This window comes from Maylandia zebra, linkage group LG3 (genome assembly GCF_041146795.1).
Source record: "Maylandia zebra isolate NMK-2024a linkage group LG3, Mzebra_GT3a, whole genome shotgun sequence".
Classification (NCBI taxonomy): domain Eukaryota; kingdom Metazoa; phylum Chordata; class Actinopteri; order Cichliformes; family Cichlidae; genus Maylandia; species Maylandia zebra.
Window position 1 is genome coordinate 2,408,937 of NC_135169.1, and position 24,732 is coordinate 2,433,668.

At 44.6% G+C, this 24,732-nt stretch overlaps 3 protein-coding genes and 1 long non-coding RNA gene across 5 annotated transcripts; 1 reads left to right on the forward strand and 3 right to left on the reverse strand.

Moving 5' to 3' along the window:
* The first annotated feature begins 1,317 nt into the window (after positions 1–1,317).
* LOC143416917 (uncharacterized) lies at positions 1,318–5,896 on the forward strand. Its single transcript, XM_076882591.1, has 6 exons — positions 1,318–1,355; positions 1,837–2,042; positions 2,493–2,658; positions 3,627–4,502; positions 5,013–5,056; positions 5,781–5,896. The coding sequence occupies exons 2-4, from the start codon at positions 1,839–1,841 to the stop codon at positions 4,301–4,303; spliced, it is 1,047 nt and encodes a 348-aa protein (XP_076738706.1). The 5' UTR covers positions 1,318–1,355; positions 1,837–1,838; the 3' UTR covers positions 4,304–4,502; positions 5,013–5,056; positions 5,781–5,896.
* Positions 5,897–8,124: 2,228 nt separating this feature from the next.
* Positions 8,125–8,905, reverse strand: LOC112432446 (uncharacterized). Its single transcript, XM_024801010.2, has 3 exons — positions 8,899–8,905; positions 8,618–8,773; positions 8,125–8,381 (listed from the first exon to the last, which is right to left on the reverse strand). Exons 2-3 carry the CDS (start codon positions 8,727–8,729, stop codon positions 8,173–8,175), a joined length of 321 nt encoding a protein of 106 aa, XP_024656778.2. The 5' UTR covers positions 8,730–8,773; positions 8,899–8,905; the 3' UTR covers positions 8,125–8,172.
* LOC143412334 (uncharacterized) lies at positions 8,905–12,260 on the reverse strand. Of its 2 annotated transcripts, XR_013097160.1 has the most exons (8): positions 12,088–12,260; positions 11,899–11,992; positions 11,147–11,503; positions 10,934–11,051; positions 10,768–10,859; positions 10,551–10,665; positions 9,238–10,180; positions 8,905–9,066 (listed from the first exon to the last, which is right to left on the reverse strand). XR_013097160.1 is itself a non-coding variant. In XM_076882592.1 (7 exons), exons 1-7 carry the CDS (start codon positions 12,189–12,191, stop codon positions 10,047–10,049), a joined length of 1,014 nt encoding a protein of 337 aa, XP_076738707.1. In that variant the 5' UTR covers positions 12,192–12,260; the 3' UTR covers positions 8,905–10,046. The 2 variants fall into 2 exon arrangements, 1 of the variants encoding a protein (XP_076738707.1); XM_076882592.1 differs by having other exon boundaries at positions 8,905–10,180.
* A 590-nt stretch (positions 12,261–12,850) lies between these two features.
* On the reverse strand, positions 12,851–23,272 carry LOC112431643 (uncharacterized). Its single transcript, XR_013097161.1, has 6 exons — positions 22,870–23,272; positions 14,058–14,136; positions 13,741–13,858; positions 13,579–13,647; positions 13,040–13,414; positions 12,851–12,916 (listed from the first exon to the last, which is right to left on the reverse strand). It is a non-coding gene; the product is annotated as an uncharacterized LOC112431643 (long non-coding RNA).
* Between the last annotated feature and the right edge of the window lie 1,460 nt (positions 23,273–24,732).

The following is a 24,732-nucleotide window of genomic DNA, read 5'->3' on the forward strand; positions in this document are numbered from 1 at the left end:
GAAGCCGACGGGTAGAGAGATCGTTTCTTTTTATCGGATTACATCGTTGAAGAGACATTTTTAAGCCATGTTTCCGAAGTAAGAGCTGACGGATGGTCTGGATATACCAAATATAACGTCCCCGAACACTCCAGCTCACATGTTAGTCTGCTCCAAGCATTCCCACAAAGGTCAGAGTTTTGTTGTAGTTAATGCGTCATTTTTCTTAACATAACTGGTGATATAGGTTACAAGCAAGTCTGGCGCTGAACAGAAATTGTGGCGCTATGCTCCTTTGTTTATTGTGTATAAATAGTGAATTTTCCTGACACAATATTACGTTTCGCTTCTGTTATTACCATGGTACATTGACAAAAACATATACTTTTATTCACAGGAGAAAACAGTTGTTTTGTATCACTAATTGTCCAGTGCGATTACAACATACCAACCCGTTCTCACTCCCGACGCGTAAAATAATGACGATTTGTCACGTCCCTTAACTTCTCATGCTGACGCCTAAGGTACCCTTCCACGTTTTTATGTGACGCTGTGGGTTGTCAATTCATTCCAATATGAACCCGCTCACGGCGATCAGAGACGCTTCGAGCAGAGGCGCCAGCCATCCATTTACTCCAATAATAACCCCGTCACGGCGAAACATGACGCTGTGAAGCACAATCTAACTGGAGAACCGGGGACCCTCTCCGCCAACGGGTTTTTCTCCCTTATTTAATGCTTTCTTGTAATGACATCGTTAACATTTCTCAACAAAAACACGTGAAAGTATCACTGATAATTCAACAATAAAATCGCTTCATGTTGTGGCCATCACACAGTGTTTTCCAAACTGATTCACGATCTGAAAGTGCGCAGATTTAACGTACATAATCCTTTGTTAGGTTTATTATTTTCATTTCACACGTAAAACACATTTATAGATTCATTCACCACTCCTGTTAGTTTTGGATGCGCTCGGCTCCAACCAATCAGACCAATTTACGCAGACGCACTAATCCCGTAACTGCACACTACCCATAATCCTCAACCGCCGTCGCTATGGAAATGAAGATAACAACAGCTTGGTGCTACCCGTTATTCCTTTATTTACTCTAAAATAATAACCAGCGATAATACGAAATTAAACTGGCCCAGTGTTTAATTATGTAATTAAAAATTGCAAATTTTAATATTTTATTTTTTACAAATTGCAATATTTATCTACAGCGCGCCTTTAGCGACACGTCAACAGATCTTAAGCAAGGCGATTGGATGGTTTTTACTGCAATGCATCTTGGGAGTCGTAGTAAATGTATCTTTCAACTCACGGTCCTGCATCGAAGTTTTCGACTGGACACGAGGCAGATCCTAGCTAAGTAAGTTGTGATAAACTGTGGGTAATTTGCATGTTCACTGAAATATTAATTTCAGTGATACTTTTTTTTTTTTTTTCCTTTTTAAGTCACTTAAAAATTTCAGTGATATTAAACTGATATTAAACTTGAAATGTTTTCACAGAGCAGTCTGTGTACCAAGAGAACTACTTCTGCGAAAGTTTATTTAATTTTTTTTGTGATCTATTCTCATGTGTAAGACACTTGCTTGGCCACCCAGCTAATGTTAGTACTGCTCTATTTTAGCAATGTATCTTTTCTGTAATCAATTCAGGTTTTTTTAACCCTATTCACGTAATTAACTCAATATTAACGACTTTAATCTCGTAATTGATTTTTTTTCTAAATATGGTGTAATACTGCCTCGTAATATAAGTTATTTCTTTGGTCATAAATTATTTTTGTAATCGTTTCACCAAAACAGACCTGAAATAATCCCTACATGTTCCATTTTCATTTGCAGAAATGACAAAGCCAAAAACCAAACCATGCCCTTCCTGTCAGGCCCCAAACACCTGCAACAGGAAGACATGCAGTGGATGCCTGGGCAGCCTGAACCTAAAGGAGGGATTGAAAAAAAAACAAGAACAGTTTAAAAACAGTAACTGGGCTGCCTCTGTTAAAAAAAACAGAAATGCGAGCAGGGTGGTTAATTCAGCCCAGTTGTCAGTAAGTTTAAATGTTCTGATCTAATAAGTGGTTGGTCTGGTAGACAATTCTTTATTAATCACAGTTGTCAATGTTTTCTTGTATATCATGAAGTAAGAAACTAACAAGACATGTATATACACATAAAATATTAATTTATAAAAGAGCATAAATAAAAAAGTTATTCACATCAGAATAACATCATCACACTAAAGACATCCAACTAGAAAAAACTTGTTAAAAACTATTTTTATTTAAGCTACTTCTGATTTTTAATTTAATCGGCTATTAACTGAGAGACAAAACATTTCAAGATGGATTTTATCATACATTTACAGGTTTGGTCACCATAAATACTTTTTAACTATCGACAACAATAAAACAACAAAGATGTGAAACTTAAAGGTTTGTTATACATCAATTTGCTTACATGAAAGACTGGCTGCATGTTTTTCTTTGTTGTTTTTGCAGGTTTCAAAGCTACATGCCCTGGGCTACCAACCAATTCTGTTTCTTGGACAGTTTGACCGTAAGGGCCGTATAGTAGGGGACGTGATCACTCAGATCGAACCAGCGGAAGGTGCTGCACGTGACATCCTCATGAAGATGAGGAAGCTTTATGAACACCTTCTGAGAAGTAAGATATGCTTTGTCCATTATCTGTAACCAGGTGTCCTTATCAGGTAGCCTATCCTAGCTGTCTTTGGGTGATACTCATGGTACACCCTAGATAAGAAGGCAGATCATCACGGGGTACATAGAGACAAACAAGATGGTGAGGATGAGGATAGTTAACAGTCACCAGCTATTCTATTCTACTCTACTCTATTCTGTTCTATTCTATTATTCAGCCAAGGTTCAGACCAGTAACCTTCTTGCTGTGAGGTGACAGCTGCCCTACATGTCCTGTTGCTAACATGAAAATAGTGTTATATCTGCCTTATTACCTCCCCATGTGTCGGTCACATCACCAAAGCTAGCCATACTGAACCTCTGGTGTTACCCACCTGAACAATTTTCTATGTGTGTGTGTGTGTATAGTATGGTCTTTCACACTCATGTATATACAAATGTAATTTTAAAAATCTTCACAAAAACCAGACCTCATAATTCTCTTCGAGACTTTCTAGTATAACAAATGTTATAATGTTACCAATATGAACACCAAGATTCTTAAATAACTTATATACTTCTTAAGAGGTTACCTGATTACCTCCCTGAGGTAGTTAGCATCACCATTGTACAAAACTCCTAAGTCACAGTACTAGCTTGAAGTGTCAAATGTTATTCACTACAAAGTCAGGAAAGTAGTGTCATCAGAGGAAAAAGTCATTATCTATCTGGATTTATAGTCACACTCATTAATTTATTAATGTACAATGTAGAAAAGCACTACAGATGTCACACTACCCTAGAGGGCACTTGTACTGAATGATTTGGGTCAGTGAGTGTGTGAGATGACTTATTTGATGCCAATATTTACCAGTTGTATCTTTAGTAAAAACTTAACTGAAAACATGCAAATCACTACTTATTATGTGTTTATGTGTACTGTACATTTTTTCAACCCATTTTAATGAATGTTTAATATTTAAAATTTTTCAGAATTACAAGCTTCACCTCCTGCTAAAAGTTCTACACCAGCAGCTGGACCATCCTCTGCTGACAGTGTCGATGCTAGACCAGTCCCAGACCCAGAGGCTCTAAACCAGGAATTTATTCTTCATTTAGAGCCTGTACCAACATCTTCCCTCTGTCAGCCTCCTGCATCCTCCTCTTCATCTCTGCTTCCTCCTGCATCCTCCTCTCCATCTCTGCTTCCTCCTGCATCCTCCTCTTCATCTCTGCTTCCTCCTGCATCCTCCTCTCCATCTCTGCTTCCTCCTGCATCCTCCTCTCCATCTCTGCTTCCTCCTGCATCCTCCTCTCCATCTCTGCTTCCTCCTGCATCCTCCTCTTCATCTCTGCTTCCTCCTGCATCCTCCTCTTCATCTCTGCTTCCTCCTGCATATTCCTCTCTGTCTCTGCTTCCTCCTGCATCCTCCTCTTCATCTCTGCTTCCTCCTGCATCCTCCTCTCCATCTCTGCTTCCTCCTGCATCCTCCTTTTCATCTCTGCTTCCTCCTGCACATTCCTCTCTGTCTCTGCTTCCTCCTGCATCCTCCTCTTCATCTCTGCTTTCTCCTGCATCCTCCTCTCCATCTCCACATCCTGCATCTCCCTCAATTTCTACGGTGTACACCTCGGATGTCCCAAACACAAAAATGACAAGGAAAGGTTAGACGTTATGGTATTGTAAATGTACGAAACACATGACAGGTTCGTTAAGTTTGTTAAGATTTCTTTTTCTTAATTTTTGCATTTTTTCCAGTTTTACAGAACTCATGTAAATATTTCATTTGTTATTTTTCAGAATGCCGAAAACACCGCACACAGAAGATTTTCAAATATGAAGAGATAGTAGACAGGAGAGTTGTAAATGTAAGTAATTTAGCCTGCTGTTGTGCAGATTTGTTTGCATCTTTGGACTTCCCGGATTTGAACTGTGCCTGACTGAATATCCATAAGCTTTTGTATTTGATGAATCTACACTAATTCAGCCACTGAGTCAGGATTTCACTCCAAATAGGACATTAAATAAGAACAGACCACCTGATACGACCTGGTCGTGCTGCCTTCCTGATGTTTACGTTCTTTAAAGTCCTCCTGACATCATGCTCAGAAGGAGTGATTGATGTGGAGGTGCTCCTTCCCATTCAGTAACATCTGCTTCAGTTAGTTTTGCTTGTGAGCCACAATGTAAGCAGTGTTGCTTTGCTGACATGCACTCGATGCTGGCAGTACAAGCATTGTAGTGGTTCTTATGTTTTTGTAAACTAATTGTATAATATATTGAGCCATTCAATAGTACACAAATGTTTATAAGCTCCTTTTTGTATGCAACTTGCATGTCTTTCTTAATTAATTGTTTGTTTATATCATGTTTTTCAGGAAAAAGAAGAAGTTAAAGTCAAGTGGAAGCCTTGCTCAACATGGTATGTAGTAACAACTTTGTTGGACGGGAACAGACATTCATATTGTTGATAAATAGTTATCAACTCAATTTGAATTCATGTATTTGGACTAAAGTAAATTGTCTTCTTCTGTGAGGAGCTTGATAGCTGTCCACCTCCAAAGTCCATTATGAGTTTTGGAGGTGGACATGGTCAACACTTTTAAGAGTAGGCATAAGACTTTACTTATTTATAGAGCTTATAGTTAGGGCTGGTTCAGCTCAGCCCTTAGTTATGCTGTAATAGGACCAGACTGCTGGGGGTTAGTGTCCCCCCCCCCCCCCCCCCCCCTTCTTTCTCTGTCTCTTTCAGGGTTATGCAGGCTCAGTATTGGTTGAAGATGCAGTCACGTCTCCTTTTACTGAAAACTCTCCCCCTCTTCCTCATCACCATCTGTAAACATACATGTCTCAGTAATGCAGTTCATGCATGTTACTAACTAAACTTCTTCCCTGGAGTTTCTGTGCTCTCTCATCCAGCAGGTTCCAATGGATCGTGGCTGCTGCTGTGGTCCTGCTTGACATCTACTACATATATTAATACTCTCTGACTTGATTTGATTAATTTATATTACAATGAAGGCGTATAAAGCATGACATGAATATAGAAGATATTTCATCCTAAAAAATTGTCATATGTCACAACCTAAATTGTCCTATTTTGTGTGTGGTTGTCGTTGTTGTTTGTTATGTTTTTCTCCTGACAGTGGCAAAGTGTGGGATGACACATGGGAACCTGCGCAGTTTTACACACAGTAAACCAGGCACCACAGGTCGCAGAGATCGCACAGTTCACAGCTTGTAGTTCAGCATAAAAGTTCAAAATAAAATATTTACTATACATTTCAACCAGTGTCAGTCTCTGTTTCACTCTCTAATTGTGGCTTAAGTACCTAAAACATACATAAATCTGATCGATCAATAATATCTTCCCTGCACTCGACATCTCATAGTTTTACAGCAAATGCTGATTTTCAAAACATTCTAGAGGAAAACAGAGATAAAATAATCTGAACAGTAACAGTGATTGTGGATGATGATGGAGGCTTCAATGGATTATTCTGTTTCAATCAATAGGTTCGTATCTATGACAATAATTTGATAAGTTTAACAGGTTGGTTTAGGCCTGGCAAAAAAGCAAATATTCACAAACTTTTGTTTTTGAAGAATGTTGATCTTTTTTGGGATGAAGCTATCTGGCAAAATGAGACAACCCTTTTAACCTCATCTTTATGTCTATCATGTGGCTATGATACTGGATTTTGGTTTGATGCATATGCAGGTTACAGCTGGGGAATGGCAGTATGTTGTGGATTGATTTGGCATGTTCAACCACTGTTACACCAAACTCTCTCACTTATAACATGATAAAGGCCTCTTACTCAGTGTCATGGATTTTCTATACTTTTGGGGACACAGGGCCAAAGTCTGAGGCAATAAGTCAGATCAAAGAAGGCAATGATTCTAAAATGGGAGTTTACTTATGTCATTATATATATCCAGGAATATGTGCCTGAGGATAGTTGTCATGAAATCAATATTAAATCAAAGTATTCCTTAATTACCACAGCTGACACGAGTTCTCCATAGCTGCCTGCTGTCTCAGGATCTGTCTCCAAAAAGGACCAGGGAGCGCTAACATGTTATGTTCTAGACTGATGAAGAAAATGCACATTAAACATAGTATAAACTTACTGAGTGAAGTAATGTCAAGAGGATTCCTTTAGCTCCTATTGGGTTGGTTCCTTGATCAATGCAATACAGAATCATTAATCTGGTTTTATGTAATGTCCTCAAAACATGTCAAAATGAGGCTCACTAGTCTGTGTGGCCTCCATATGCCTGTATGACCTCCCTACAACACCTGGGCATGCTCCTGATGAAGTGGCAGATGCTCTCCTGATGGATCTCCTCCCAGACTCCAGGACTAAAGCATCTGCCCACTCCTGGACATTTTGTGGTGCAGTTGGTGGATGGAGCGAGACATGATGTCCCAGATGTCCTCAATTGGATTCAGGTCTGGGGAATGGGCGGGCCAGTCCACAGCATCAATGCCTTCGTCTTGCAGGAACTGCTGACACACTCCAGCGACATGAGGTCTAGGATTGTCTTGCATTAGGAGGAACCCGGGGCCAACCGCACCAGCATATGGTCTCACAAGGGGTCTGAGGATCTCATCTCAGTACCTAATGGCAGTCAGGCTACCTCTGCCGAACACATGGAGGGCTGTGCAGCTCCCCAAAGAAATGCCACCCCACACCAAAACTGACCCACTGCCAAACTCATGCTGGAGGATGTTGCAGGAAGCAGAAGGTTCTCCACGGCATCTCCAGACTGTCACAAGTGCTCAGTGTGAACCTGCTTTCATCTGTGAGGAGGACAGGGCTCCAGTGGCAAAGTTGCCAATCTTTGTGTTGTCTGGCAAATGCCAAACATCTGGCACGGTGTTGGGCTGTAAGCACAACCCCACCTGTGGACGTCGGGCCCTCATACCACCCTCATGGAGTCCATTTCTGACCGTTTGAGCAGACGTGCACATTTGTGGCCTGCTGGAGGTCATTTTGCACAGCTCTGGCCTTTCTTTCCTACCCCACAGTACCTTCCCTTACCATTTGTTTCCTACTCTTTTACTTCTTCTTTGATGACGGTTGTCTTTCTAGATAAGCAATTTCATTTGCTCTGGGGTGAGTCAATGGCTCGGGTGCATTCTGGGACTGTCAGTTCACCAGTGTGCTGGCATGCTTCTTAACAAACACATCACTACAGCAAACATCTCAATTGTACTTGTTGATTTCTTCGACAAAACACTGAACAAAAAATTTACTTGTGAGTGTGCTGCCTGGTGCTTTTAAATTTTGTGATAATTTGAGCAGTCCAGAAAGCATCCCATGAATTAAATTATGTTATAAGAATTATGTTATATCTGAACATGTACACTAGTCATTAAATTAGATGGGAAATAATGATTCAGGGTAAACAACTGCACCAAGGAAATTCCATTTTACTTCTCAAAATGTAAAATGTCTGTTGAAAAATCACATTGAACAGAGATGTGATTAACTTTTTATTTTACCAAACATAACATCAATGATGACACAATCAGTCTTCATCAGAAGTGCTCAAATCACTCTCAGTGGCATCGTCTGGAATGTCCTCCTCCGAGTCCATTTCCAGGAGTGGTTGGTGGCTGAGGATTCTCTTGTACACGTCCTTTACTTTGAGCATTTCAGCTTTCAGTTCACTTTGTTTTTTTAAAACCAGGCTACAGAGTCCCTTCTGTGCATCCTCCGACATGCCAACAAAGGAGGCTGTAAAAAGAACAAAACAAATAAATATGAGAAAAGTAAAAAAAAACAAAAACAAAAAAAAACCTCACCTCATAAACACAAGGAATTAGGATGCTGTAATTAAACATTTTTTTAAAAGGGGGAAGGCAGTGTTAGCTAGCAATCTAGATATAGGTAAAAGATCCGGTAAGACTTTAGCATCTGCTCTTATTTTCAATCGATTCATCAAAAAATTAATAAATAAATAAAGTGCTTACAGTCTGAGGAGATTGTCCCCAACACCACAGAACGCATTCGCAACACTGTCCAGTGATGCCGCATCTCCCTGCAAAGGATCATCTCCTCCTCTCTCAGGCGCCTCACAGCCATCACCTTCTCAAAGACCTTTCTCTTTGTCCGGAGGTCAGCAGCAGCTACAGTTTAACAACATCAGATGGGAAAACATAGCAGCATATTATGATTCAAGAACAAAACATTCAACTACTGCTCAGATACTGGGAGTTTGTTTAAAAAGGATATTTATAAATCAAGAGCTTACGTTCACTTGTGCTCTGCCAGGGCCAAACGTCGGTCTGCACGAGGGCATCACTGGATACGATTTGCTTTGTTGGTTCAGCGAGCTTGTTGTAGTCGTCAACAGCAGCCGCCAAGCGTTTCTTCTCAACTAAGATGACCTTGCGAATTCTGTGTCGCCTCTTGTTGCTATCTGTAAATAATCATAAAAAATTCACACCTTCACATGATGTATATTATGTGAAGGAAGGAAGTACATCCTCAGCCCAGCAGAGGATGTACTTCCTGAGGCAGCTGAAGAAATTCAACCTGCCAACACGGACGATGATGCAGTTCTACACTGCAATCATCGAGCCATCCTCACCTCCTCCATCACCGTGTGGTACGCTGGAGCCACTATCAGGGACAAACAGAGACTGCAGCGTGTTGTGCGCTCTGCTGAGAAGGTGATTGGCTGCAGACTCCCATCTTTGCAGGACCTGTACACCTCCAGGACATTGCGGCGTGCAGCTCGGATCTCAGCTGACCCTTCTCACCCTGGACACAGTCTGTTTGACCTGCTCCCCTCAGGCAGGAGGCTCCGGTCCATTCGCACCAGAACCTCTCGCCATAAGAACAGTTTCTTCCCCTCTGCTGTCGGACTCATGAACAATAACCATATGACTGTTCCCACCACTAACACATGACCCTACGCTGTGTCACTGCATCATTCCATGTTTGGCACTGATCACCACCTGCACTCATGTATATATCTTTCTACGCAGCACTTTTAATTCTTATTCTCATGTATATATCTCATGTATATCTCATGCATATATCCTTCTACGGAGCACTCTTAATTCTTATCTCATGTATATATCTCATGTATATCTCATGCACATATCTTTCTACGTAGCACTTTTAATTCTTATTCCTACTTTTATTTTTTCATGTCCATTTAATTGCAATTTATGACAGTATGTTTGCACTGAAGCACCGCAGCAATTTCCTAATGTTGTAAACCTGCTCAACATTTCGCAATAAACCCCTTTCTGATTCTGATTCTGATATAGTTACATTTTAATCTACACTCATCAATTTGTTTGCTAGAACAAATCACATCCAGCTTAAACAAACCTGGATCTGATTTTATTCTGTTTACAAAGTAGCTGCACAAGCTGTACAAACTAAGTATCAAACGGTCCGTTTCAAAGAAACTGTGACACCATTTTGTCTGTAAAGACTTTGTGTTCGCACTCTGATGATGACGACAAGCTCCTCTATTCGTGCCTGCAACGCTCCAAGGCTGCCATCAGTTTGATCACTTTCTAAGTGAGAGGAATATTAATCAGAATACAGGATGAGTAACAGTCACCAAACTACAGTGGACTCTGTGATCACTGACTTGATGACATTCATTATAAGACATCTGGAGCCTTCATGTGCTGCTATCTCATGATAATCATGAGATAACAAGTATGTTGGTGTTCAGGTTTATAAAACCAACTAGTACGATATCATTTCAACCCAGGTTCTATCCAATTTGATGAAACGCAACAACTCTGCCATAAATTTGCTTTTACAAGGCTTATTTTTCATTGTTTGTTGACACTGTCAGAAAGATCTTAACTCTAAGTTCTTTAATGAGGCCATGGTGGGTCCTGTTGTTATATACGAGTGCATTATATTAAGACTCACCTTCAGCCCATTTCTGCACATCGGCCACCCATTGCTGCAGCGTGTCGTCATCCACACCCAGCTCATTTCTGGTCGCATTCAGGCTCTCCACTTGTTCTCTAAGGATCCTTATGATCTAAGAATGCATTCATAAATGTCATTCATGTTGACATTAAAAGAGTACTGGTGTTTCCCCCCCATTACCACACACATTAAAATGGGTGTTGAAAAAAATGACCTTTAGATATCGCTGGCTCAAAGTGCGGCCCAGTTGTTCCACTTTCCTTTTGTTCCACCCCAAAGCCAGGAGGGTCAGCATGTCTGTTCGCCCTGCATTTCAGTTAGTATACAAATAAGAATTAATGAGCAGGAGACTGAGTGGAATCTCAGACATGGACACATACCTGCTTTAGACATGTACTTCGTTGTGATGGCCGCCCTAGACAGGAAACTGTTTACTTGTTCCACCTCTTCTCCAACTGTTGAACCGGCCCCATCCTGAAATGCACCTCCCCATTTGATCTATAGAAAGGAGGTCACAATACATGACTGCTGAATTCATTCAACCTTATAACAAAATGTCTCAAACTAATCCAAAACTACAAGCTGCAGTATACCTCGCATTTCCAAGTGTGAGCCTTTGCATGCATGACGGAGAGAAAAGGACGCATTGACAAGAGGTTCCTCAGCTCAGGGCACTGCTGAGCCACCTTGGTTAAATAGGGGAAATATTTACAGGCCACATCGGAGCAAAGGAACGTAATATGTCCTGGGACGCTAGCTGCCAACTTCCTCTGGAGAAAAAGGGGGTAAGCAAAGATCTCCCCTCGAAACATGTTCAATGCAGCTAAGAGGACTCCGTGGCGACAAACAGCTATTTCCATGCCCTCCTCATCCAACTTCCCAGTGGACTTTTTGGACGACTCCTTTGCTGCAGTCCAAGATGAAGATCCGCACAACCCTTTCCCCGGGACCTATACACTCAAAGATTTTAACATAAAAGACATGGCATGATTAAGCCCTATCACGGACAAACTTTTTAAAACAAATGCATAACAATTAGCTGAATTAGCCTTAAGTCACACGAGACCTCATATCTCCCCAGGACAGCACTGATAACACAAAATAAAAATCATGTTGTTTTTTTTAAATACACATGGTGACAAAATTAAGTAAACATTAAGATAAAGTAAAGTAAATAGTATTACGACAACACCAAGAGAAAAATAAAAAAAATATCGACCCATCCATATATGTCTACACACACACACACACACACACACACACACACACATGCACACACACGTATGTGTATATGGTTACGGCATTAACATCATTTTAACAAGATTAACGCATATGTGTATCTTACATGATTTGTGTGTCTCTGGATGTATTTCACAAACTCAGCAACTTCCTCATCTTTTTCAATGAAGACACCTTCAAAGTTCCCCTGCTCTGAAGTGCTGAACGAACACAGTGACAGTTGTTTGAAAAGAAACATTAAAATACATTTTTGTACAAATCCATATTTGATTTATGTCCACAATGCATAACGTACCTTGCATTTGATTGAAAGCGATAAAGCTTGCGGTTTCCATCAACTGAGACGGCGAGCATGTCTGGAGTGCAGGCAGGGCAGCTAAAGCATGGCTCCTTGCACATCCTGTCCACCTCAAACTTTACAGCACTCCACTCCAAGAAACTTTTACTGAAGGCATCAGCTGATATTCGACCATTCTTTTACATAGAGGACATACAACAGAATATTCAAGGACAGTCATCATAAACATTGATTTGCACAATTTCCTTAAACTTAGCAAATTTAGAAACCCACCCTTCCAAAATGGGCTGTTCGTTCATCCAGCATTTTGACAAATGCCTTAAGTGACATCCCTGGTGCAGCCTTCTTAATGTCATAGAAAGACTGAAAGACATCCATTGAAAACAGGGTGCAGAAATTTAAGGTGCCAGGCCAATATCCACTACCCAGGATGTCCTTAACTGAGGGGGACCACATTAGGCCACAGCTGGTGCAGCTCACCACTGGTAGTGTAAGGTTATAACGGCCTTTAGAAAGGATAAGGATAAATTCAGTCATGGCTCAAAGCATTCATTTTTTTCATGTTGTTTTCAAATCGGTCTGGTAAATCCAAATGACCTTTGACAGGTGCCCACATATACTGCGGGCCGAGGGTAATTCAAACCAAGATAGCAATGCACAATTTGCAATAAAACCTCCAAACACATCTATTGTGTATGTAGTGTGTGACAAAAGGGCAACTTACCATTTATGGTTACAAAAGCCACAATTGCACCGGGTGAAACCTCAACGTTACCTGCTGGGCAGTCACACACATGGTCTGGCCTTTGCACAGGCAACAGCCGAACTAACATTAAAACACACAATATATATAAAAAGAATTAGAAATTAACTGATACACAATAAATATACAATAACAGCACCCACTCATAGTACATAGCAAGAAATGCATAAGACTTAAAAACCGTACCTATTGGCTTGTGAAACTCTGATGAAGGCTGCAAAAACCCTCCTGTTACTGCCTCTCTGTTGTGCAGGACAAAGCGTGTGTGAACTGCAATATCACAGTCAGCACAAAGGAATGGAAGAGGCAGGCAGTCCAGACACCTCACAACTACTTGTTTGCCACACTGACACACACGGTGTGACTGTGGATCCAGAGTAGCTAACATATTGTCTATAAGACAAGGCCTGGCCTCTTTCCACTTTTGCAAGGACACCATATTTCTGATCGCCCAGTGAGTAGCAGCTGACTCACACGACGTCTCACAAGTCATGGCTGCGTCCTCTTCTCCATCCTCCAACAACTGAAGGAGCTCCTGACGAAGCACCTCAGTTCCATACACTATACAGAAAAAAATATAAAGAAAGGAAGAAACTCTTCCACAAAGTGAAAAACACTCTAGGCAGTATGTTTCTTAGGACTCCACAAAAGCCCTGCCTAACTCAACTATAACAACAAATATAAAAGTAAACAGAAATCACAATATATACAAGAAGGTAAAGTACCTTTTGTTGGGTTGACACTGGCAACATAACTAGGTTCTTCACGTGGACATTGATGCTGCTCTCTGGACACTGAGGGGGGGGGGGATGAAGAATATTTACTTACTGAAATTCTTTGGTGAAAACAAGTTGTGAGATAAAATCAATGGTTGCGTGAACACTGACCACGTGGCATGCAACTAGTACTTCGACTGGTTGATGGTCTTTGAGGAATAAAATCTCCCTGTCTGTCACGTTTTTTCCAGCGCACTGGTCTTGGCTGAGGTTCACTCCGTGCATCATTCTACGCAATTAACAAGGAAAAAAGGGAACACCTAAAATACAGTCTATGATTAAAGCAAAGATTATCAAACATCTTAAGTTAACCAACTTAATTTGACATAAACTTTAAAAATAAATTCAAATAACATAACGTTTACTCCGTACAAAATATTAGACAAGCGTGTTCCCTCTTTAACAACTGTTTCCACTAAAAATGTTACCTGCATATCTTGAAGGAGTTCGTCAGCAGCCTGAAGCTCTTCCTCCAGCTCGGGATCCTCTGAATCACTCATTTTCAAGCTAAAGAGGAAAGAGATTTTTGCAGAACTCAGTGACATAAACACATAACTAACGCAACTCAAATGATTTTCAGTCTTGGCGCTCCAGTTAACGTTAGCAATTAACGTTAGCATCATCAGTTTGTAAAGAGCTAGCAGAACTCTTAGCGCAAAAACTGCTTTACGCACCATGTGAAGGTATTTTGCAGCACACAAGTCCTTTAAAGGGACACCACACCATAACGGCTGTTACAGTACCCTTCCACGTTTTTATGTGATGCTGTGGGTTGTCAATTCATTCCAATATGAACCCGCTCACGGCGATCAGAGACGCTTCGAGCAGAGGCGCCAGCCATCCATTTACTCCAATAATAACCCCGTCACGGCGAAACATGACGCTGTGAAGCACAATCTAACTGGAGAACCGAGGACCCTCTCCGCCAACGGGTTTTTCTCCCTTATTTAATGCTTTCTTGTAATGACATCGTTAACATTTCTCAACAAAAACACGTGAAAGTATCACTGATAATTCAACAATAAAATCGCTTCATGTTGTGGCCATCACACAGTGTTTTCCAAACTGATTCACGATCTGAAAGTGCGCAGATTTAACGTACATAATCCTTTGTTAGGTTTATTATTTTCATTTCACACGTAAAACACATTTATAGATTCATTCACCACTCCTGTTAGTTTTGGATGTCGCTCAGCTCCAACCAATCAGACGCAACCTGTGTAAGCAAATGTTACAGGCATGGTCCTTTAAGGGTGAAGCCTGATGGGAAATGTATGCGGGTGTGTGTAGCGGAACTGCCTGTCGGGTGTGTGAGGGTGAGCGGAGAAGGAAAAGAAGAGTAACGGTTAACTACAGAAGAGACGAAGAGAAAGTTAATAAAAGGAATATAATAACTCCCTCGGCAGCCAAAGTTGTATCGGCGATGCCCGCTGTGAGTAAACTGTTTCAGCCCACTGTACGCGGTGTTCGTGCCTTGGAGGAGAAATAAAGGTTCAGTAAAGCAGTTTCCTACGCCTCCCTCGATCTTCTTGCTAGCGGAGTTGACCTGTATAGTAAGCTGTTGCCGGCTGCGAGTCAAGTAACTGCCAGAGGTTTCCTTACTACGGTTCGGGGCCGCGGATCTGGCGCGGTAACACTGGGGGCTCGTCCGGGATAAAACTCCGCAAAGCGCCGAGAGAGAGGGAGCGAACTTTCTTTTTCTCTTTTCCCTCGGACGACAGAGAAAATGGCGGCTCCGAGAGATGCTGAAGGGGATGGCATGGGAATGTACTTCAGTAAGAGCAGCAACCCATTTTTGCCAGAAACCCCAGAGAGTGGCACAGCTAATGTGGACCGTGCCACTTATGTAAACAATAGAATCCACAGCAGCAACCCCTTCATCACGGACATAGAGTTAACGCCAGCGGCGAGCATAGCAGCAGTCTATACGACGGAGTTTGAGGCTGCATGGCATCTCACCCCGCCACCTTCAGCTCACACCAACCCTTTCTTAACACCAATAGCGAAGCAGAATGCAGTGTGCAGTGAGTTTAAGCAGTTGCAATGCTCAGACTGCGGAGGCCCTGGTAACACTGCATCTACACCGCTCACAGTGGGACAGCATGGCTCGCATGATCACCCACCTCGGATTGTTACATCTCGGCCATGCAGCCAGCCATTCACCGCCATGAACTGTACCTGCAGTGTCCCTAGAAAAACGCCGTTTACTGAGCCAGCGAAGCTACACATTATGCCGGGTATACCCCAACCTGCGCAGTACAGCTATGAAATGCCAGCTCAGGGCTATTTTTCCCCAACAACTCGCATGGCAATACCAGCACCAGATGGGGGGTGTGGGCTTTGCAAGCATGACCAGGGTCACAGTTCAAAACAAGCCATGCCAGGGCCACGCGGCTGTTTTCCTGGTGTAGTGCAAGACGGGGGTTTTGCAGATTGTAGTGCTGATGGACAGACGAGGGGCAAGGAGAAAATTCCCACATTACAACCAGACCATTTCGATGGGTCAGGGTCATGGAAAGACTTTCTCTATCAGTTCGAGACCTGTGCAAAGGCCAACTGCTGGACGGAGAACACCATGGCTGTCCAACTGAGATTCAGCCTGAGGGGCGCAGCTGGAGCCATAATCCACAAAAACCCCAAATCTGCTCGCTGGAGTTACCAGAGGATTGTGGAGGAGGTGGAGGCTGCCTATGGGCCATGTTCAGAGCATGCAGCAGCCATTGGCATTGAGCTACGGCAGAGAATCCGGAAACCAGGTGAGGCCCTGCACACCCTCAGAGATGATATATACGAGAAGGTTTCCATTGTGTATGCCAACCGCTCCGAGCTGGAGCAGGACTGCATTGCTGTAGAGATCTTCACTAATGCTTTGGCAGATGCTGAAATGGTCCAGAAATTGTTGGAAGAACAACCACGCACCCTGGCAAGAGCCTATGAAATCGCCCACAGGTTCGAGACAACGAAAAGGGCCGCCAGGGCAGTCACACAGCTTATGCAGCCAGGGCCACGAGTCTCTACAGCACAGGGGACCCGAACAGCTGCATTACGGGAGAGTGTTCATATGCTAAGTTATGAACCACCGGAGAGGGCCCAAAGACCTATCCAGCGTGGGCGCCAAAGCTGGAGCACATCTAACAGGTCAAGCAGGAAGGAGGCTGTTTGCCATAACTGCTCCGGCATAGGACATCTACAGAGGAACTGCCCCTCTCCTCGCTCACCTGCCCAAAAGCCTGTAAAAGCTGCTAGAGGCCCAGCCCCTGACCCAGGCACAGTGTTCCACAACGGAGGCCAAGATGTGATGTGTGTCCAGATAGCAATACAGGGACGGGAAATACGGGCCTTGCTGGATTCTGGTGCACGGCGGAATGTGCTGCCCCTCCACTATTTTAACACCATCCCCGCAGAGTCAAGACCTCAGGTGCAGGCATCCATTGCTCAGACTCTACAAGGCATTGGTCCAGAGGGATTGGCCGTTCTGGGCGAGGTCATCCTGCCTGTACAGGTGGGGAGCGGTGTTGAAAATGTAGACTTTCTTTTGGCCGACATGGCTGAAGGCACTGAAGTTATTCTGGGGCACCCTTTCCTGCAACAATCGTGCGCTTGCTTAGACTACGGCCGCCAAGAGATAACCCTGTTTAATGAAAAGATACCATGTTCTGGCGTGGGCCCTCGACCCCAGGTGCTTGTTGTTAGGGTGGCACGCACTACGGTTTTGGAACCAGGCTGCGAGTATGTGGTCCCCGGGTTTTCCAGCTCCCACTGTGCCGCCCATAGAGACATGATGCTAAGCCCTACAAAGGGCTTTGTGGAGAAGCACCAAGTACTGGTAGCTCACGCAGTTGTGCAACCTAGTAAACCCTCTAGCATCCCAATCAGAGTCTTTAACCCTGGGGCCGCAGCTGTCACCTTAAAGCGTGGTGCCGTGGCAGGGGTTCTTCAGCCCGTGCAGGTCCTGGAGGGATCGGGGGGTCGCCCACCAAGGGTCCTGGCAGCCCTCGAACTTAATGGTACTCCCCCTGCTTCTGTACCAAGCCATTTGCAGGCCCTTTACGCCGAGAGCAGCCCCGGTTTGACTCACGTTGCCCGCTACGATCTGGCAGGCCTGCTGAGGTCCTACAGTGATGTCTTCTCCACTGGCCCGAATGACCTTGGTCGCACTGGTGTTGTCCAGCATGACATCCTGACCACGCCAGGGCCACCAGTTAAGCACCCGCCGCGCAGGATGGCAGGGGACAAACAAATAGCGGCCGACCAGCAAGTACAGCAGAGCTTGGAGGCTGGGCTAGCTCAACCTAGCAATAGCGGCTGGGCTGCTCCAATTGTGATGGTGAAGAAGAAGGACCAGAGTCCCAGACTATGCGTGGACTATAGACCACTAAATGAGCGAACCCTTAAAGACGCTTATCCCCTGCCACGCATCCAGGACACCCTTGACACGCTTTCTACTGCCAAGTACTTCAGTACACTAGACCTGACTTCAGGGTACTGGCAGGTAGAGATGACCCCCAGAGCCCGAAAAGCAGCTGCATTTTGTACCCGTAAGGGATTGTTCGAGTGGAATGTGATGCCGTTTGGACTGTGCAACGCACCGGCCACATTCCAAAGGCTTATGGACAGAGTCCTGGCTGGGCTGCAGTGGGAGACATGCCTAGTGTACCTAGATGACATCATTGTCCTGGGCCAGGATAGCACCCAGATGCTGGAGCGGCTCGAGCAAGTGTTCATCAGATTGCGTGGAGCCAACCTAAAACTGAAGCCATCTAAATGCTGCCTGTTTCGGGAGCAGGTGGCCTATCTGGGCCATATCATCTCTGCTGGAGGTATTTCCACGGACCCCCAGAAAGTCCAGCAGGTGACGGACTGGCCTGCACCGCGGACCGTCACAGAAGTGCGTCAGTTTGTTGGCTTAGCCTCATACTACCGCCGGTTCGTGGAGGACTTTGCCACAGTGGCTAAACCCCTCCACGAACTCACTAAGAAGTATGCCCGTTTTAACTGGACTGCCGACTGCCAGGGAGCATTCCAGGAATTAAAAAGACGGCTTACGGCAGCCCCTGTCCTGGGTTACCCACTGGACCAGGGTGACTTCTTCCTCGACACTGATGCCAGCAATTGTGGGATTGGAGCGATTCTCTCCCAAGTGCAAGGGGGCGAAGAGCGGGTCTTGGCCTATGGGAGCAGGCGGCTGTCGGCTACCGAACAAAACTATTGTACGACCAGGCGAGAGCTTCTGGCGGTTGTGGCGTTCACTTCCCACTTCAGACAGTACCTGCTGGGTAGGCCGTTCACTGTCCGGACTGACCATAGCAGCCTCCGCTGGCTGACCAGGCTGAGGGAGCCCGAGGGCCAGCTGGCCCGCTGGTTGGAGAAGCTGGCAGAGTATAACTTCCAGGTGCTGCACCGACCTGGGAAAAACCACCAGAATGCGGATGCACTTTCCAGGAGACCCTGCCGCGCTTCATGCCCGTGCACACTCCCAGAGCCCACCATCAACAGCGACCGGTTCGAGCATAAAGGTGTGCAGTGTAACTTAGAGGACTGTGGTACCAGCATGACCCCCCCAGGGCAGCCCCCAGTGGGGGTAGTGGGGCCTGATGGTACCGATGGGAAAAGCCGGGTAGCAGAACCAGAGTGTGCACCCGTAGCAGCAGTGGACTGTTGTTCCAGTAGTAGCCACGACACCTGCCCAAATATCCACCGGGTGGATGAGTCCCATCACACTAGCTTGTTCAGTGGCTGGACCCCAGAACAGCTCTTGGCTAGCCAGAAGAACGATGTGGATATAGGCCCAGTTTGGGAATGGAAGGAAAAAGGGGAAGGTCGGCCCGTCTGGGCCGATGTAGCGGCATGCAGCCCCGCAACCAAAGCCTACTGGGCGCAGTGGAAGAGACTGTACCTAAAAGATGGAGTGCTGGTGAGGAAATTCCACTGTACAGAAAGTAATGTGTTTTTCCCCCAAATCCTTCTGCCTCACGCCTATCATCACTCCGTAATGCAGCAGATGCACGATGGCCCAGTGGGTGGCCACTTTGGGGCAGAAAGGACCCTGGCACGCTTGAAGAATAGGTACTACTGGTACAACATGAAAGATGATGTGACCCTGTGGTGCCGCACTTGCACCAGTTGTGCTGAAAGGGCGCGGCCCCCAAAAACCCCCCAGGCAGCGATGGGCACGGTACGTGTTGGCGCCCCCATGGAGAGGATTGCAGTCGATCTGATGGGACCGTTGAACGAAACAGAAAGGCATAACCGATTCATATTGGTGGTACAAGACTACTTCAGCAAGTGGGTGGAGGCTTATCCAGTCCCCGATGCACAAGCGCCCACGGTGGCAGGAAAGGTTGTTGCGGAGTGGGTATGTAGATATGGAGCCCCACAGTCTCTGCATAGCGACCAGGGCACCAACTTTGAGTCGGCTGTGTTCCAGGGGATGTGTGAACTGTTCGGAATCAAAAAGACACGCACCACGCCCTTTCATCCACAGTCCGATGGCCAGGTAGAGCGTTTTAATGCTACCCTGCAGAAGGCCTTAGCCACCACCGCGGAGCGCTGCCACTGGGACTGGGATATAATGATTCCCTATGCTGTCATGGCTTATCGGGCAACTAAGCACAGTTCCACAGGATTGACCCCAAACATGATGCTTCTGGGCCGAGAGATAACCGAGCCTATTGACCTGGTCGCGGGTCTGCCGGCCGACGACACCCCCAACTGCACTACACCACAGTATGTGGTGCAACTCAGGGAAAGGCTGGAGCTTTCCCACCAACTGGCACGGGAGGCTCTCGGGAAATCTGTTGAGCGCGCTAAGAAACAGTACGATAAGAATATCTGCCAAGTTCAGTATCCAGTCGGCGCTGCAGTGTGGCATCTGATCAAAGGGACCAAGAGAGTGCGGCACAAGGTTCGCAAGTTTCTGCCTTCCTATGAGGGCCCCTACTTCGTAGTGGGCCTGTTGGATGATTTAGTCTACTGCATTAAAAAGGGGCCCCGAGCAAAGGCTAAAGTGGTTCATCACGACAGACTCAAGCCTTATCACTCAAGAACGCCGCTGGACAACAGCTGGGTCTTCCAAGACTCCGACCAGGCAGCACCCACCGAGGTGCCTCCTCCAGCGCTCGACGAAAGCGATTCTGACATTGATTTCGGCCCCTTCGACTTGTGGGAGACCCCAGCTGGGGCAGATCAACCAGATACTGGTGCTTCCCTGAGAGCTGGCTCTCCGCCACCCACTCAAGGAGATGGTAGTGGGTTGCCAGCCAGCCCTGTTCAGCCTTACGTGGATGGGGCTGAAGGACCAGAACAGCACCCTTCCTTCAGGTCCACACCCCGTTCCAGACCACAGCGTGTGCGGCGGGCGCCGGACATGTTTGGTGACTGGGTCAGTCACTAGGCTAGTATGTCCTAACTGAGTCGGGGTGTAGGCGGATCGCTGCCCTGCTCAGTAGTTAAAAAAAAAAAAAAAAAAAAATTGTTCATGTTACATATGTTAAGTGATATGACTGTTGTAAATTGAGTTGTTACAGGGGGCTATTCTTACGTGTACTGTTGGGCTTGTTTGTCTTGCTGTTTCCTGGCAACATGGCTGTCGACGGGCTGCAAGTTATTGTTTGAACTGTTTATACTAATGAGGTAAAGCTGGATATAGGGGTAAACGTTCAGCTGTAGTGCCTTAATGTCTTTCTTTATGAATACTGTCTATGTGAAGGGCGGGATATGGACATTGACTTACACCCTCCTCAAAGTGAACCCTGTACATCCTATGTTTTCTTGTGCTTAAAATATGGACAGTTGTCTACTTCAAGATTGTTCCATCCTAAGGATCGCCATTTTTGGACTGGGGGCACGAATGCTGTATGTTTCCTTGTTAATGGGGGGTTCATGTGCTGGAATGATGTTAAGGGTTTAATTATCATCCAGAGTGGGGGTAGTGTTACAGGCATGGTCCTTTAAGGGTGAAGCCTGATGGGAAATGTATGCGGGTGTGTGTAGCGGAACTGCCTGTCGGGTGTGTGAGGGTGAGCGGAGAAGGAAAAGAAGAGTAACGGTTAACTACAGAAGAGACGAAGAGAAAGTAAATAAAAGGAATATAATAACTCCCTCGGCAGCCAAAGTTGTATCGGCGATGCCCGCTGTGAGTAAACTGTTTCAGCCCACTGTACGCGGTGTTCGTGCCTTGGAGGAGAAATAAAGGTTCAGTAAAGCAGTTTCCTACGCCTCCCTCGATCTTCTTGCTAGCGGAGTTGACCTGTATAGTAAGCTGTTGCCGGCTGCGAGTCAAGTAACTGCCAGAGGTTTCCTTACTACGGTTCGGGGCCGCGGATCTGGCGCGGTAACACAAAGGATGATGGGAGAACGGAGAGACCCATTTATAAGAATAAGAAAATGAGGCGGAACTGATTGATTCTAATGCAGGTATGTAAAAAATACATATATTTAAAGTAATACCTTGATGTGTGTTTCAAAGTTTGTTTTTTCATAAAAGCTTCAAACAAACAGAGGTGACTGAGCTCGGAAACGGTGTAATGTATTTAAAAATGGCCACAGCTACCGTCAGCATGCTTGCGACTTGTAACGACTTGTAACGACTACACGTGGCTACTGCAGCATTAGCCATTTAATCCAACGATGATGGATTAAATCTATTACAAACGTTAGTGTTAAGACACCCAAATCGAGGGTTGATGGTGTCATCAGTGTGTGCCACTGCTCTCGCTCTCTCTCTCTCGCTCTGGGATTATGAGGACACGTGCCTTCACGCTCGTGCTTAACGAGGGACGGACTTATGTTTTCTTTTCCAGACCCTTTTTTTGTTTTGTTTGCAACGCTTGGGTTGTATGAACGCTGGGCATTTTGTTGTTGAGCCGCAGCCGTTCAGCCGGGCTTTTATATGGTTGCTGAAGAATGCGTATTAAAGAACCACCGTGGATTACTGATACCAGTGTGGGTGTGTATCCTTCCGCCTAGCCTGCTAGGTGTTTTGCCTCCTCTTCTCAACCACACAACACAACCCAACGTTACAGTACCTTAGGCGTCAGCATGAGAAGTTAAGGGACGTGACAAATCGTCATTATTTTACGCGTCGGGAGTGAGAACGGGTTGTATTGTCACTGCTACATTTCTGTAATGCTACCAGAGATTATTTCCACTAATTAATTACCGTTGAGCTCAAAGGTTATATTAATAAACGGTTAACGAATGTGTATTTATGACGACGATTTGTGAGACTGGTAAACTTACCTTTGTTCGTACGATGGTCTTTCGTTCTACACGGTGCATTTCAAGGTCCTGCACCCATCCGTCGGTAAACTGTACCTGGGCTTGTTACAGTGACCTGAAGTTACTAAACTTCATGAGTGTATGCACTCACTCCAAGAACCGTATAATTATAAATCTGAGCGTGGTGAAAGTTGGGCAGCACGCTAATGTCTTTTGTCCCTCTGTGTGCTCGTAAGGGTCTGACACTTTCACTCCTTTGATTTTTTTCCTCGTATCTTTTCTTTGTCTTTTCGTCGAGTCTGTCTTTGTACGGACCGGCATTGTTCTCCTTTTGTTTTGTACATTCCTTTTTTGTGCGGCAAAGAAAAAAAAAAGAAGGTATTGGAACCGGAGAATGAACATTTTGCGGCGCTGCAAACGCTTGCATTTGATGCGGTACTTGGATTGTTTTGCCACGAGTTCCCGGCATGCAATGCGCGAAAATCACGTGATTGCTAAACAAGGGGGAGGGTGCATCCGGCCTCCTCGGCTGTAATTGGTCCAGCCCAGAGTCGATCATGACCAATTGGCCAATCCAACACCTTTCATTATCTATACCCTTCCTAAAAATAAAAAAAATCCATCGGCCCATAAAGACAAAAAATCGCCAGCGGCCCACCGGGCAAATGCCCGGTATGTCCGATGGCCAATCCAGCTATGCACACAATGCACTCTGTTTAGACCCAGACCAAACAATATTTCGTCTTGATGCATTCTCAATCATCCAGCAAAGTAAATCTCCAAAAGTTGAATCTGTTCATCTGGACGTAGCGTTTTGTGGGTTTTCTATAATGTTACATCATATTCTATAAGGATGTTATGTGTTTGTAGACTTTCTGCCCAGTTTGACCCATTTAGCAGAAGTCAGCATGTTTAAGGCTCTGATATCTATTCTGTATGACTTAAAGCATTTATGACATGGTCTGATTTTCTCACCCAATAAAGGAATATTTCATATATCAGTCTACTCTTCATTTTATCAGAAACAGTTATCACAGCTCGTACATTTTCATTTTGCACATATATGTAAGCATTGAGCCAAATTTAGTAATGCCAACAAATTAAATGAACATTATTTGTCTCTTACATATGATACATCTATACGTATTTATACACTGTAAAAGATTCTTGTCTTTGAGTGAAGATTTATGGTGATGGGAAATATAAATAACTGAAACTTGAATCTTTACTGAAGCTCAGTGTTTGACACAGAGTTCACTCACATGTGCTGTACCAGTGTACCTGCACATGTGATGTGACAATAAAAGTGAATTGTTCACGTGAATTGTTCAAGTTCACTGCTGTAATAACTAATAATGATTAATATAATAACTATAATATTGGCCATATCATATTTACACTGACTTTAGTCTCATAAACAACATTAGCTAATTGTTATTTACTAGCTAATCTTAAAATGACTGTTCAGTACAGAAATGAAGCCCAACAATCATGTTTTACAGTCATGTGGTCTCAGCCTCAGATACTTATTAAATCACACAAAGCTCGTGTAGAAACAAACGAACAAATGAACAAAATATGTTCTCCTTCATTTCTCTCAAACAAAGCTGTATGAAACGTTTACAGCGGTTAGTATCATGGTTGCTAGGCAACCTGGGCAGCGAGACGGAGCTCGACCGGCATTTCACAAGCCTCGCACTTCCGGCCTTAGCGGTCTTTGAGTACGCGGCCCTTTTGGACCGTTAAGGCTGCGTACTTTAGGGCTGCAGAACCTGAATTGGGATACAGCCTAAAGCTGTTCCAATTCTCAGCATCGCTCCTCTCTTTCCCTGAGTCCTTAGCAAATCTCCTTCCCACGATGACGTTTCCATCGAGGGCAAGAAA

Bases quoted from the DNA above. Each gene is read 5' to 3' on its own strand.
- LOC143416917 (XM_076882591.1), top strand. From the start codon at position 1,839: ATGACAAAGCCAAAAACCAAACCATGCCCTTCCTGTCAGGCCCCAAAC. The intron at 2,043-2,492 runs GTAAGTTTAAAT...TTGTTTTTGCAG, and splicing joins TTAATTCAGCCCAGTTGTCA to GTTTCAAAGCTACATGCCCT. The intron at 2,659-3,626 runs GTAAGATATGCT...AAAATTTTTCAG, and splicing joins TTATGAACACCTTCTGAGAA to AATTACAAGCTTCACCTCCT.
- LOC112432446 (XM_024801010.2), bottom strand. From the start codon at position 8,729: ATGGCTGTGAGGCGCCTGAGAGAGGAGGAGATGATCCTTTGCAGGGAG. The intron at 8,382-8,617 runs GTAAGCACTTTA...TTCTTTTTACAG, and splicing joins GGGGACAATCTCCTCAGACT to CCTCCTTTGTTGGCATGTCG.
- LOC143412334 (XM_076882592.1), bottom strand. From the start codon at position 12,191: ATGTGCAAGGAGCCATGCTTTAGCTGCCCTGCCTGCACTCCAGACATG. The intron at 10,666-10,767 runs GTCATTTTTTTC...ATGCATTCTTAG, and splicing joins TGAGCCAGCGATATCTAAAG to ATCATAAGGATCCTTAGAGA. The intron at 10,181-10,550 runs GTGAGTCTTAAT...CCTCTCACTTAG, and splicing joins TGTGCAGAAATGGGCTGAAG to AAAGTGATCAAACTGATGGC.